Source organism: Salvia splendens, chromosome 14, assembly GCF_004379255.2.
Source record: "Salvia splendens isolate huo1 chromosome 14, SspV2, whole genome shotgun sequence".
NCBI lineage: Eukaryota > Viridiplantae > Streptophyta > Magnoliopsida > Lamiales > Lamiaceae > Salvia > Salvia splendens.
In genome coordinates, this window is record NC_056045.1 from 29,803,741 (window position 1) to 29,814,712 (window position 10,972).

The 10,972-nt window shown below is 41.0% G+C and overlaps 2 protein-coding genes across 3 annotated transcripts; one reads left to right on the forward strand and one right to left on the reverse strand.

Moving 5' to 3' along the window:
- The first annotated feature begins 1,001 nt into the window (after positions 1-1,001).
- On the forward strand, positions 1,002-5,689 carry LOC121765496 (glutathione synthetase, chloroplastic-like). The gene is made up of 12 exons (XM_042161675.1): positions 1,002-1,425; positions 2,015-2,184; positions 2,610-2,685; positions 2,866-2,996; positions 3,327-3,449; positions 3,519-3,599; positions 3,728-3,808; positions 3,892-3,961; positions 4,126-4,247; positions 4,331-4,470; positions 4,548-4,740; positions 5,358-5,689. The coding sequence occupies exons 1-12, from the start codon at positions 1,138-1,140 to the stop codon at positions 5,479-5,481; spliced, it is 1,599 nt and encodes a 532-aa protein (XP_042017609.1). The 5' UTR covers positions 1,002-1,137; the 3' UTR covers positions 5,482-5,689.
- A 411-nt stretch (positions 5,690-6,100) lies between these two features.
- LOC121763937 lies at positions 6,101-8,560 on the reverse strand. 2 transcript variants are annotated; one of them, XM_042160029.1, is made up of 4 exons: positions 8,384-8,560; positions 8,027-8,240; positions 6,904-6,927; positions 6,101-6,544 (listed from the first exon to the last, which is right to left on the reverse strand). In XM_042160029.1, exons 2-4 carry the CDS (start codon positions 8,217-8,219, stop codon positions 6,216-6,218), a joined length of 546 nt encoding a protein of 181 aa, XP_042015963.1. In that variant the 5' UTR covers positions 8,220-8,240; positions 8,384-8,560; the 3' UTR covers positions 6,101-6,215. The 2 variants fall into 2 exon arrangements, with proteins under 2 accessions (XP_042015963.1, XP_042015962.1); XM_042160028.1 differs by having other exon boundaries at positions 8,362-8,560.
- Between the last annotated feature and the right edge of the window lie 2,412 nt (positions 8,561-10,972).

Sequence of the window (10,972 nt, forward strand, 5' to 3'; positions counted from 1 at the left end):
CTAAGGGCTTTAGCAATGTGGCGCCCCAAGGCGCGCCCTATGGCGCGCCACGTCAACAGTTTTATCCTCCTACCTCCCCACCTGCAGTGGGGCGCCCTAAGGCGCGCCACGTCATCATTTTTTTAATATTTACAAAATTCATACGAATTAAAAAAAAATAATACATTAAAATACGAATTTCAAAAACTTCATTTCATTTAATAAAAATTAATACATTACAATGCGAATTAAAAAAAACGCAAACTCAGCGACGGCGGTTACGAGCCCACACTTCTTCAATCATGTCGCTCATGAGCTGCGCATACTCCTGTTGGTTGCGCATTGAGGTCTGTCTAGATAGAACCTCTTCGAAGCCTAACGGTAACCCTCTATCGGGTGTGTCGGTCGATGTGTCGGAAGAGCTAGATGCACGGTCGTCTTCATTCCAGTCGGTGATGCTTCCGCCTTCACTCTCGACTATCATGTTGTGCATGATTATGCACACATATATGACATCGGCGATGACTTCCTTGTACCAGAAACGAGCCGGCCCTTTCACAATTGCCCACCGTGATTGGAGCACCCCAAATGCCCGCTCGACATCCTTCCGCGCCGCCTCCTGCTTTTGATTTAAATAGAAAATCAAAACCGCGTGCCATCGTCCGCGTCGATCATCCGCGACCTCCACAATGGGGCGGACGATGGCCATCGTCCGCGCTATCCTCTGCGACCGAAGTATAGGGTGCGACTATCGTCCGCGCCCTATGGCACGCACCCGCAATGGGTGCGGACGATGGATGGCGCGGACGATGCGCGCCATCGGGCGTGCCATCGTCCGCCCATTGCGGATGCTCTAAAAAAATCAAAATTGGTCAACATCAACATCTTCAATAAATCGAAAATCGATTCGAAATCAACATGATTATTTATAATCGAAAATTCTGATTTTGCATTTGAAGCCCAAAATCGAATCAACCTTTAATCAATGGAGTATTAAAATTTTGGGAACGAAAAACGTATGCGAAAGCTGTCATTAACTTTTTTTCACAGAACTCAATTTTGATTCCAACACAACAGCATTGGTCCACAGTGGTCGTCACCACTCAATGAGAAATTGACATCAAATTCACCAACGCCGCCGCTTCCATTTCCACAGATATGCTAAAGCAGCTCCACATTTTTGGAGCGGAGGAAAACATCTGCTTCTCAAATCGCAGCTTCCAACAAAACCAAACAAATCCTCGAGCTCGCCACTCTAATCCCAGCATAATTCCCATGGCCCAGAGTGCTTCTTCGCCGCTCCCGCCATTGAAATCCGAAGCCAAACCCCCAAACCCCGTGTTTGATCCTCACGGTTTAGACTCCAATCTGCTGAAGAAAATCGCGTATGATGCTCTGGTTTGGAGCTCTCTCCGTGGGCTGCTTGTTGGAGACAGGGCTTCGCAGGTTTGTTTCGATTGAACATCCCAAAATTTGATCTTACTTTGTGGGTGTCGATTTTCAACTTGATTTGATGATGTTGATTGAATTGGTGGAATAAGACGGTTTCTTTATTTTGTTGTTAGTTTATTCATTTCATTGTAGGGATTGGAGAGTTTGTTAATGGGCACATTGAGATCATCCATTTCCCCTTTTCCGGATTGAATTGAATTGGTTCTTGATATTTAACTTCATTTCGAGTAATCTGTCAAATTGAATGTGTGGAGTGGTGAATTAGGTTGTATTGTTCTTGATTTCTTTGATGGTGTTGATTGAATTGGTAGAATAAGATGGTTTCTTTACTTGTTTGATTAGCTGGAAAGATGAGTGTGTTTTTGTTTTTATTAGTTTATCCATTTCATTGTAGGGATTGAAGAGTTTGTTAATGGGCACATTGAGATCATCCATTTCCCCCTTTCCATGTTGAAATTTAACTGATTCTTGGTATTTAACTTCATTTCGACAGTAATCTGTCACACTGAATGTGTTGAGTGGTGATTTAGGTTGTATTGTTCGATTGTCTGCGTTCCGATTCTTGATTTCTTTGAATTTGCAGGAATCGGGAACTGTTCCGGGTGTGGGTCTAGTGCACGCACCTATCTCCCTGTTGCCAATGCCATTTCAAGAAAGTCATTATAAACAAGCTTGTGAAGTAGCTCCCATATTCAACGAACTAGTTGACCGTGTCAGCTTAGACTCGAACTTCTTACAGGAATCACTTGCCAGGTTAGATGGGTTGTGTTTATTCTCGCCCGTGCATTCATGTTGTCACGTATCTAAATGTCGGAATCAGCCTCTAGCACGAAGATTTCTTTATCGTACATAATTTTATACACCTGTGGTTTGCTTAGCTGACAGATCGATGGATATGATCCCCGAGCATTATCTTATGCTTATAGTACTAATCATTTATCTCCCATGTTTACAACTTCTTGTTTCCCAACATATGGCTATTGGTGAACTTAAGATGTTGGATTTTCGCTATGTATACGAGATAATGTTAGAAGTCAGTGTTGCTTTCAGACTATAGTTTTTGGAACTGTTCATTTTGTGAAGGGTTTTCAGAAAGGAGGCTTTAGTCGTAAGTTTGGAAAGAACGGAGTATAAAATTGTATGCTATACTAATTTTGTTCCACGTTTTTTTACTGCAGGACAAAAAAGGTGGATGCTTTTACATCCAGGCTTCTAGATATTCATGCCAAGATGTTGGATATGAACAAGAAAGAGGTACTTCTTTGAGATGCATTTTCTTCATTCCGTAGTTGTTTCTGACTGTTGTCTTTTTCTCTTCCAAATCAACATCTTTCTTAAAAACGAAAGCATTTACTTTTATTGACAGTCTTCTCTTTCTAAATCCAACGGACTCTTCTGGTGAGGATACTGACATAGTATGTACTTGTAAACTAGGATATACGCTTAGGACTACATCGTTCTGACTATATGGTGGATGAACACACTAATCTACTTCTCCAAATCGAGCTGAATACAATTTCTTCTTCATTTGCGGGGTTGAGCTGTCTCGTTAGTGATCTTCACAGGTTATTTTAGTATATACTATTGTTATGTCCTTTACCATCAGTTTACATTATTATTTCCATGGATTCGCCAATAAATTATATGTATGGATGTTTCGAATTGCTCGAGAGTTATAGTTAAATGCACTGACAGAAAGGAGAAATGTACGGAATACATTTTCTAGTTTTTTGTGTGTCGTATTATATGTCAGCTTAGATTGACCAAATAGAACTGTTTTTCGACATTTGGCTGCTGGAAAAGCAGATGCATTTGCACTTTGTATCTAAGCATTCTTTGTGAAAAGCCGCATCTTTAAAATAAGCATCTATAAGGAGGGATAGTTGAACTTTCAGGAGCTTGCTTCATCAATTCAAGCAACACCTTGCTTTGGATCCAGAGAGGATTCCCGAAAACGCTTCTGCTAATCAGTTCGCGGAAGCATTACAGAAAGCCTGGTCTGAATATAACAACCCCAGGTTGGTTTTCAAAAGATGTTGTGCTTTCAAGACTTTTTAAAAGTTACTGAAGAAGTAATTTCTACACAGGGCTGTGGTTATGATCGTGGTTCAACCTGAAGAACGGAACATGTACGATCAACATTGGCTTTTTACGCTCTTGATGGAAAAATATCCTCTCTTGGCTACTTTTTCAAATTTCGACATGTATAACTTTGATGATATTGTTGATAGATCGTTTGTACATTTACTATCACTATATTTCTTGGGTGTTTTGATATTTCTTAACTTGAACGCACATATCAAGTTAGAAGTATTAGGAAAACCTTAGCAGAGATCGATGGACAAGGGGAGCTTCTGGCAGACGGAACTCTTGTTGTGTAAGCATCTCGAGGAACTGAGTTGCATTACTACGCTACTTGCTAGCATCGTTTTTAACGTTTTAAAACATTTACAATTGCAGAGATGGTGAAGTAGTTGCAGTGTCTTACTTTCGAGCTGGATATGCACCTACTGATTATCCTTCAGAATCGGTAACTCGATTCTTATTTCATTAACTTCTTGTTCAGTTGTCACATCGTAGCGCACTTCTTCTATGGTTCACGTTATGTGATCTTTCTAGACGCATCTGAGAACTATACGAGCAACATCGCCTCTCTATCTCTCTCGCTCTTAATGCTTATCCATTTTCATATAGGAATGGAGTGCTAGGCTTTTGATCGAGCAGTCGTGTGCAATCAAATGCCCTTCAATCGCATATCACTTAGCCGGCACCAAGAAAATTCAACAAGAGCTGGCGAAACCCAATCAGCTCGAAAGGTTAATATTTGCTACTCATACCAAAGTTTAATTTATCAAACTGTCTCTTATAGTTTTTTCCGTTTTCTTGATTTCACAAACAGATTTCTTGATAACAAGGACGACATAGCCAAAGTACGAAAGTGCTTTGCCGGATTATGGAATTTGGAAGATTCGAGCATTGTCAAGGATGCAATCGAGAGGCCAGGACTATATGTCATGAAGCCACAGAGAGAAGGAGGAGGTATGATATCTGAAATTGCTACAATTATGCTGCCAAGTTCTCTGTCATCATTGAACCCGTGCGACCTTTCTGCACAGGAAACAATATTTATGGAGACGATGTAAGGGTAGCACTGCAAGAAATGCAGAAGAAAGGCACAGAAGAAGATGCGGCCTACATTCTTATGCAGAGGATTTTCCCAGCTACTTCGCCTGCGATTCTAATGCGTGAAGGCATCTCTCATAAAGAGCAAGTTCTATCAGAACTCGGGGTATACGGCACATATTTAAGGTAAATCATTGGCAATGATTTTTTTCATTATCATTTCATAATGCAATTAACCATTATCTGAAGTTTGAAGCAAAGTACAATAATGTAAGTTCTAAGGGATAACTGCATAAAATAGGTGCTAAGATAGCTCGAAAACACGAATCAATATATGAAATGCTAATAGTAATAAAAAAAATCATGGTTTTATGTTCTTTTTTAGGATTATTATAAATCACACAGTTTGGTCAAATTCTGGTCAATCACACAAAGTTTGAAAACAGAATATTGAATCACAAAGTTTTAGTTTTTCTTTGTTGTCTCATTCGTGTACAAAATGACGTCTTTTAGCGATGCTTAAAACAATGTTGTTTTATTAAAATAAGAAAAGAAACAAAGAAAAGAGGGAAAAGAAGGGAAAAATTAGTTACTTTAATGAAGCGAGGTCATTTTGAGAATCATAAAAAACGTCATTTTGCACACAAATGAGACAATAACGAAAAATTGAAGCTTTGTTATTTAACATTTCATTTTCAAAGCGTATTTGACTGACTAATTTGACCAGACTTCACTATTTAATCGACTATTATCCCCTTTTTATACAAAATATGGTGATTTTATACCAAGAATGCAATCCACAGGAACAAGGAGAAGGTGATCATGAATAACCATTCTGGTTACCTGATGCGAACGAAGGTGTCGTCTTCAAACGAAGGTGGGGTTGCTGCAGGTTTTGCTGTTTTAGATAGCATATATTTGGTATGACTGTTGGGTTTTGGTGGCTATGCTACTTCATAATTGAGCATTAATTTCATCATGCCTTTCCTGAAGAAAAAAGCCATTGTTGCAGTTCTTCTCATTGAGTGTGGATAATGGATATGTCTCTCCTGTTGAATATTTTTAAGTTGTTTACTAGATAGAATAAAGTTGAACTATTATTCTGCAGATTCTCAATATTGAAATTTGTCTATCATTTGCTTTCTGATTTTGTATGTGTTTCGTAGTAGAGTTAAAGCATTTTTCAGAAACGCCTCAGCTATCTTGGGACGGAAAGAGTATATAAAATTGAGAATTTCATTTCAACAACTTTTTTCATTCATATAATTATTCAACTCAATACACATTCTTTACAATATGTGCTTTGTCATAGTGAGACTCTTTTGTTAGGATGGAGCAAGTTTATGTGCTACATTTCTGGTTTCGACAATGGAATGGTAAAAACTTTTTTAATTTCAGAGACAACGATCAAAAGAGTAAATGTCATTTTTTGTTTTTGCTCCTCTCAGTTTTTGATTTATCTTAAAACATCTCAACTATGTAAATACTCTGCAATTTTCAACACATATACTCTAATGTAAGAATAGATTTTTGTATAAACCTAAAGAAAGCAAAGCATCAATTTATAAAAGTAGAAAAATATTAACAATAACTATACAAGACTATCCTGCAAAAATGGCTATGCTAGAAAAAAATGAAGTAAAATAACTGAACCTTTATTTTTACAAAATTTCGTTCATGTTATTCACGTCACCATCATTCCAGCCATAGCCCAGCGCTCGACTCATCCACAAAGCCGTAAGCTTGCGCTCGTCGATCAATTCTGCTCTGGCTATTTCCCTTGCAGCCTCGCACGTCTCCACCCCTGCGATGCATTTAGCTGCTTCTTTCTGGAAGTGCGAAGACGCTCTCTTGGCGCTCATAATCAGCACATTTGTGCGTTGCAAGCTATTACCGGTCACATTTGCGTGTAAGCTGATTTCCTCGGTTAGTAGGTCGACCATATCCTTCTTCATTTCATCCCTTGTTTCAGGATCATCTTTACCACAGTCTGCAAGCATGGTGGGAAGATTTCAGTATTTAACATCCGTGGAGAAATACTGATTGAACGAGAACATTAACAGCGTCCTTTCAAGACAGGAAGTAAATGTGTAATTGTTTTCTGAATTCTGGACATAATCTCGTTGTCGATTAAAGAAAACAAAGATTGAGCATGGAAAGGAGCACACCGGATTTCGAATAGAGATTTCTATGTTATATGGCTCTTATAGAGTTACAGTGAATAAGACATTCATATCAAATTGTATACTTACTACTTATTTATATTATAGAACTTTGATGAAGAAATGGGGAAGAGAGAGAGAGAGCTATAACTGAACATTATTATGTACAATGAAAAGCTAAACTGACCTGCAAATGAGGTATTGAAGAGATCTGCAAAATGACAGAAAGGAGGTAAATTACCAACATGAGCCAACAATAATATGGTCCGAAGAAACATCTTATTTCACGAAGAGTGGGATATATAGGTTATGACGGAAGATTCAAAATGTGAAAAACAAAGATAAGATAAATGCATAAGAATCTGACAAAACAGAAAGTCAAGTACATTTACAGTAAAAGAAATGCAGTGCTCTGAACCTTCAGCAAGCATATTACAAGTCTATGGTATCAGCATGTGAATGATAATCCATTCAAGGAGAACAGACAAAAAATGGCGAAAATAGACAAAGGAGTGCAGCAGAATAATGTTTATTCTTTAAGAAACTAGACCTTTTCTGGAGTTCAGAGAAAGGGATTGAAGTCACAACTTTGGTGAAAAAGGCAGTACTTATTTCTTGTAAAGTTTTATACTAACAAAGAAGGAAACACCTAACATCACCATATCCATGCATTAGAACTTTGAAGCCTATGCATTCACTGCCTTCACTGCAAAATAGTTTTCTAAAATACATTAAATTCATCTTCAAACGTTTGCACAAAAAGGGCTTATCTTTCCTACTTGCCTGGCTAAATTGAGTAGCTAGTTGTTTCACCCCTAACCATTAAATTGATGTAACTGGTGACCAACTCGTGTTATGCCATAACAAAACTCCAATTCAAGCAGTCATAGTCAATTAGTCATATAGAATAATTACTAGGTACTACTACCTTATAACCAAATAAAAGTATCCCAGATCAAGCAATAGTGTTAACACTCCAAATTAATTTTTCTCTAAATCAACAATAAGTTACTATTAAATCTTTTCAACAAACAGGAAGCTAAAAAACTGTTCTGTTTCCATTTACTCTATGCCTCTGTAACAATGTTGATCTAACTATACTTTACACCGTTAAAATCAACAAATAAACTTCGATAACATTTTAAAAAAGCAACATTAAATTTACACTAAAGGTATTATAACAACAACAAAAATAACTAAAGTGATGGAAACAAAACAAAAATCATCCAGCAAGCATAAAATAAAGATGCAACACAAACTAATTCCACACACACACACTCACTGCGAGTAGAGAGTGAACACAAACTCACCAATCGGCGTAGACGCGAGGGTGGTGTCGGAAACACAATCACAAGAGCAAGGCGAGCACGAAATAGCCAATGCAGCTGAATACTTTCTCGAATGCATCTCCATATAACAAATCATCAACAATCCTACTAACACTAGCACCATCCTCAAAACCTTGACGCGGTTCACCCTCAAATCCGAGTGTGAATTCGCCATAATAATCACTTCTTCTCTCGCCTGAACTCAACATTCAACAGCAGTGAAAAAACAGATCGCATATGCAACAACAATTTACACAAACTCGAAAGAAATAGATTGGAATTGTGCATTAAATGATTGTAAGAATGCGGAAACTCACAACGTGGGATCGAATTCAGCACCTTTTCTCCGTAGCGGCGACGATAACTGGAGAATCGATCATACTTTGATACCTAGATTTTGGAGATTGTTGAGAGTGAGAAACACTACTGATGAAATCGAGGCAAAGGCAATTACTCTTTGATTAATCGCAGATCCACTTTGAACGTGAAGAGTTTTAGAGTTTTTTGAGTGTAGCACAATTCCCTTCTAATTTTCTGCTTTTTGGGTTTTAAATATTTAAGCAAAAGATTAGAGTTTAATCATTGGATTAAATAAGTCGAGGGTTGGATTACTATGGTCACATATTAAAAAATAATTTATTGTTGATATTTTATAAGGAATTAAAATATACTGAATCCCGTAAAATTCATATTATAGTCGTTTAATTTGGTTTTATACAGTCTAAACTCTCAACAAAGAGTTTCGTGCATAATTTTTGTGGTGATAGTATACACATACGTGATGCCCGCTGAGCACTTCCTGAAACCAAGCACGACTCGAGGCTTTAACTAGAAAGCGGCACGGCATCAAACCGTCGGCCCAATCGCTTCCACGACTATGTGATCTCTTAGGGTATCCACAGTGGCGATAGCCCAGCAATAGTTCAGCCGTAGCCCAGCCACAAACTCCTCCTGCCACATTATCAATACTAAAAATCCTCCTGCCACATCAGAAATAGCTCAGCCATAGTCTAGCTATATCATAAATAGCCCAGCCACATCAATAGCCACATCACTAATAACACAATATACGGAATTTAATTTACGAGACATATACGAGAAACATTAATAATACTATTTTAATTTTAAAAAAAGTACAATAAATTAAAAAAGTACAATAAATTTAAAAAAGTACTAAAATTTTAAAAAAGTACATTAATAATAAAAATTACATTAAAAAAAGTACATTACTTAAAAAAAATCACTCGGTGGCTCCCTCGATTCCGTCGTCACCGTCGCCACCGTCACCGCCGTCGCCGTCGCCACCGTCACCGCCGTCGCCGTCGCCACCGTCACCGCCGTCTCCGTCGCCACCGCCTCCGCCGCCTCCGTCGCCACTGTCACCGCCGCCTCCGCTGCCACCGCCGCTGCCGCCTCCACGCAGATCGTCATTCATGCTCTCGAGCAATGTGAAGAGAAATCTCTTCTCCTGGGGGTCCGTTGCCGCTCGCCATTCGGCTAACGTCTTCACCATCATCTAGCGCGTTTGTTGACGCGCGAAGTACTTGAGATCCTCTGTAGACTGGCGGTCAAAGAGGGATGCCGACTGGACCTCCTGGGAACCCCCGGCGACCCCCCTCGCCGCCCGTTGCGCCCGCTTTTGCCTAACGGGGCGAGGTCGGCGGTCGAACGAACGAGGGTTGGGGAGCACCTGGTCCGTCTCGGGGAGGTCGTGGGAACCACCGCTGCTGCCGCTGAAATCCCCGGTATAGTTCAGTCGTTGCCGTTTCGGCCAGCCAGCATCGACACCTACTCGGAATTTCTCAGAGTCGTTCAGCACAAGATAGCAGTTCCAGTAGGTGAAGTCCTTATACAACCCGGGCTGGGGGAAGGCTTTCTCCGCTATCCTCCTGCAGTCGTCCTCAGTTTGGCCACTACTCTGCATGCGGAGGGCGTTGGCGTACAAACCCGAAAATCGGGAGACGGCAACCCTGATTCGGTTCCACGCCTTCCGGCAATCCTCCCCGTTGTGTGGCCTCCCCTCCGGGCAAAATCGCTGGTAGGCTGCTGCTACCTTGCCCCACATGTTGACGATCCTCTGGTTATTAGAAACAAGAGGATCGTCGCAAACACTCATTCACGCCCTTGACAGGGCAACGTTCTCCTCGTCCGTCCACCTTCTCCGTGCCGTGGGGTCATCCCCACCCGGCTGCGACGACTCCCCGACCTTCTTTCCCTTGCCCTTCTTCTTTGGGGCGCCACTACCCTGCACTGCTCCCCCCGTTTGAACGGGAGTTTCCGGAACTCCGAGACTATCAAACCCCAAATCCGCCAACGAAAATTCATCAAAACCGCTCGGCGTGAACTGCGCATCCGTTGGGGTCGATGTGTGCGACGAAGCAGTGCTGAAATCAAAACTGGGGCGATAGACGTTTCCCCGCGTCACCTGCGTCGCCGGTACTCCCCCCGGCGTCCCCTGCGTCGCAAGTACTCCCCCCGGCGTCCCCTGCGTCGCCGAACCTCCCCCGGGCATCATCTGCATATTGGGTGCCCACCCCGACATCATCTGCATATTGGGTCCCCAACCCGGCATCGCCGGGAACCCCCCCGGCGGACTCCCTCCGGTCGGCATCCCGGGTAGCATCTGCTGCCACGGGTACATGTTGTAGTACCCGGGCATCTGATTCCATCCGCCTCCAACGGGGATTGGGGGAGTTTGAGAACCACTCGTCCCTGAACTAGGCTCGTTGTTTAGATCTATTTCTCGGTGTTGATCTTGTATAGAAATTAAGATAGAGAGAGTACTCGTTAATACAAGTGGTGCGAATGAAAATGAAGTGCAAATCGCGTATATATAGTGTCTCGAAAATTTAAAAAAAAAAACAAAAAAACCGCTGGGCGATCCCGACGCTGCAATGGTGCCGAGCGGATCGCCCAGCGCTCGTCGAC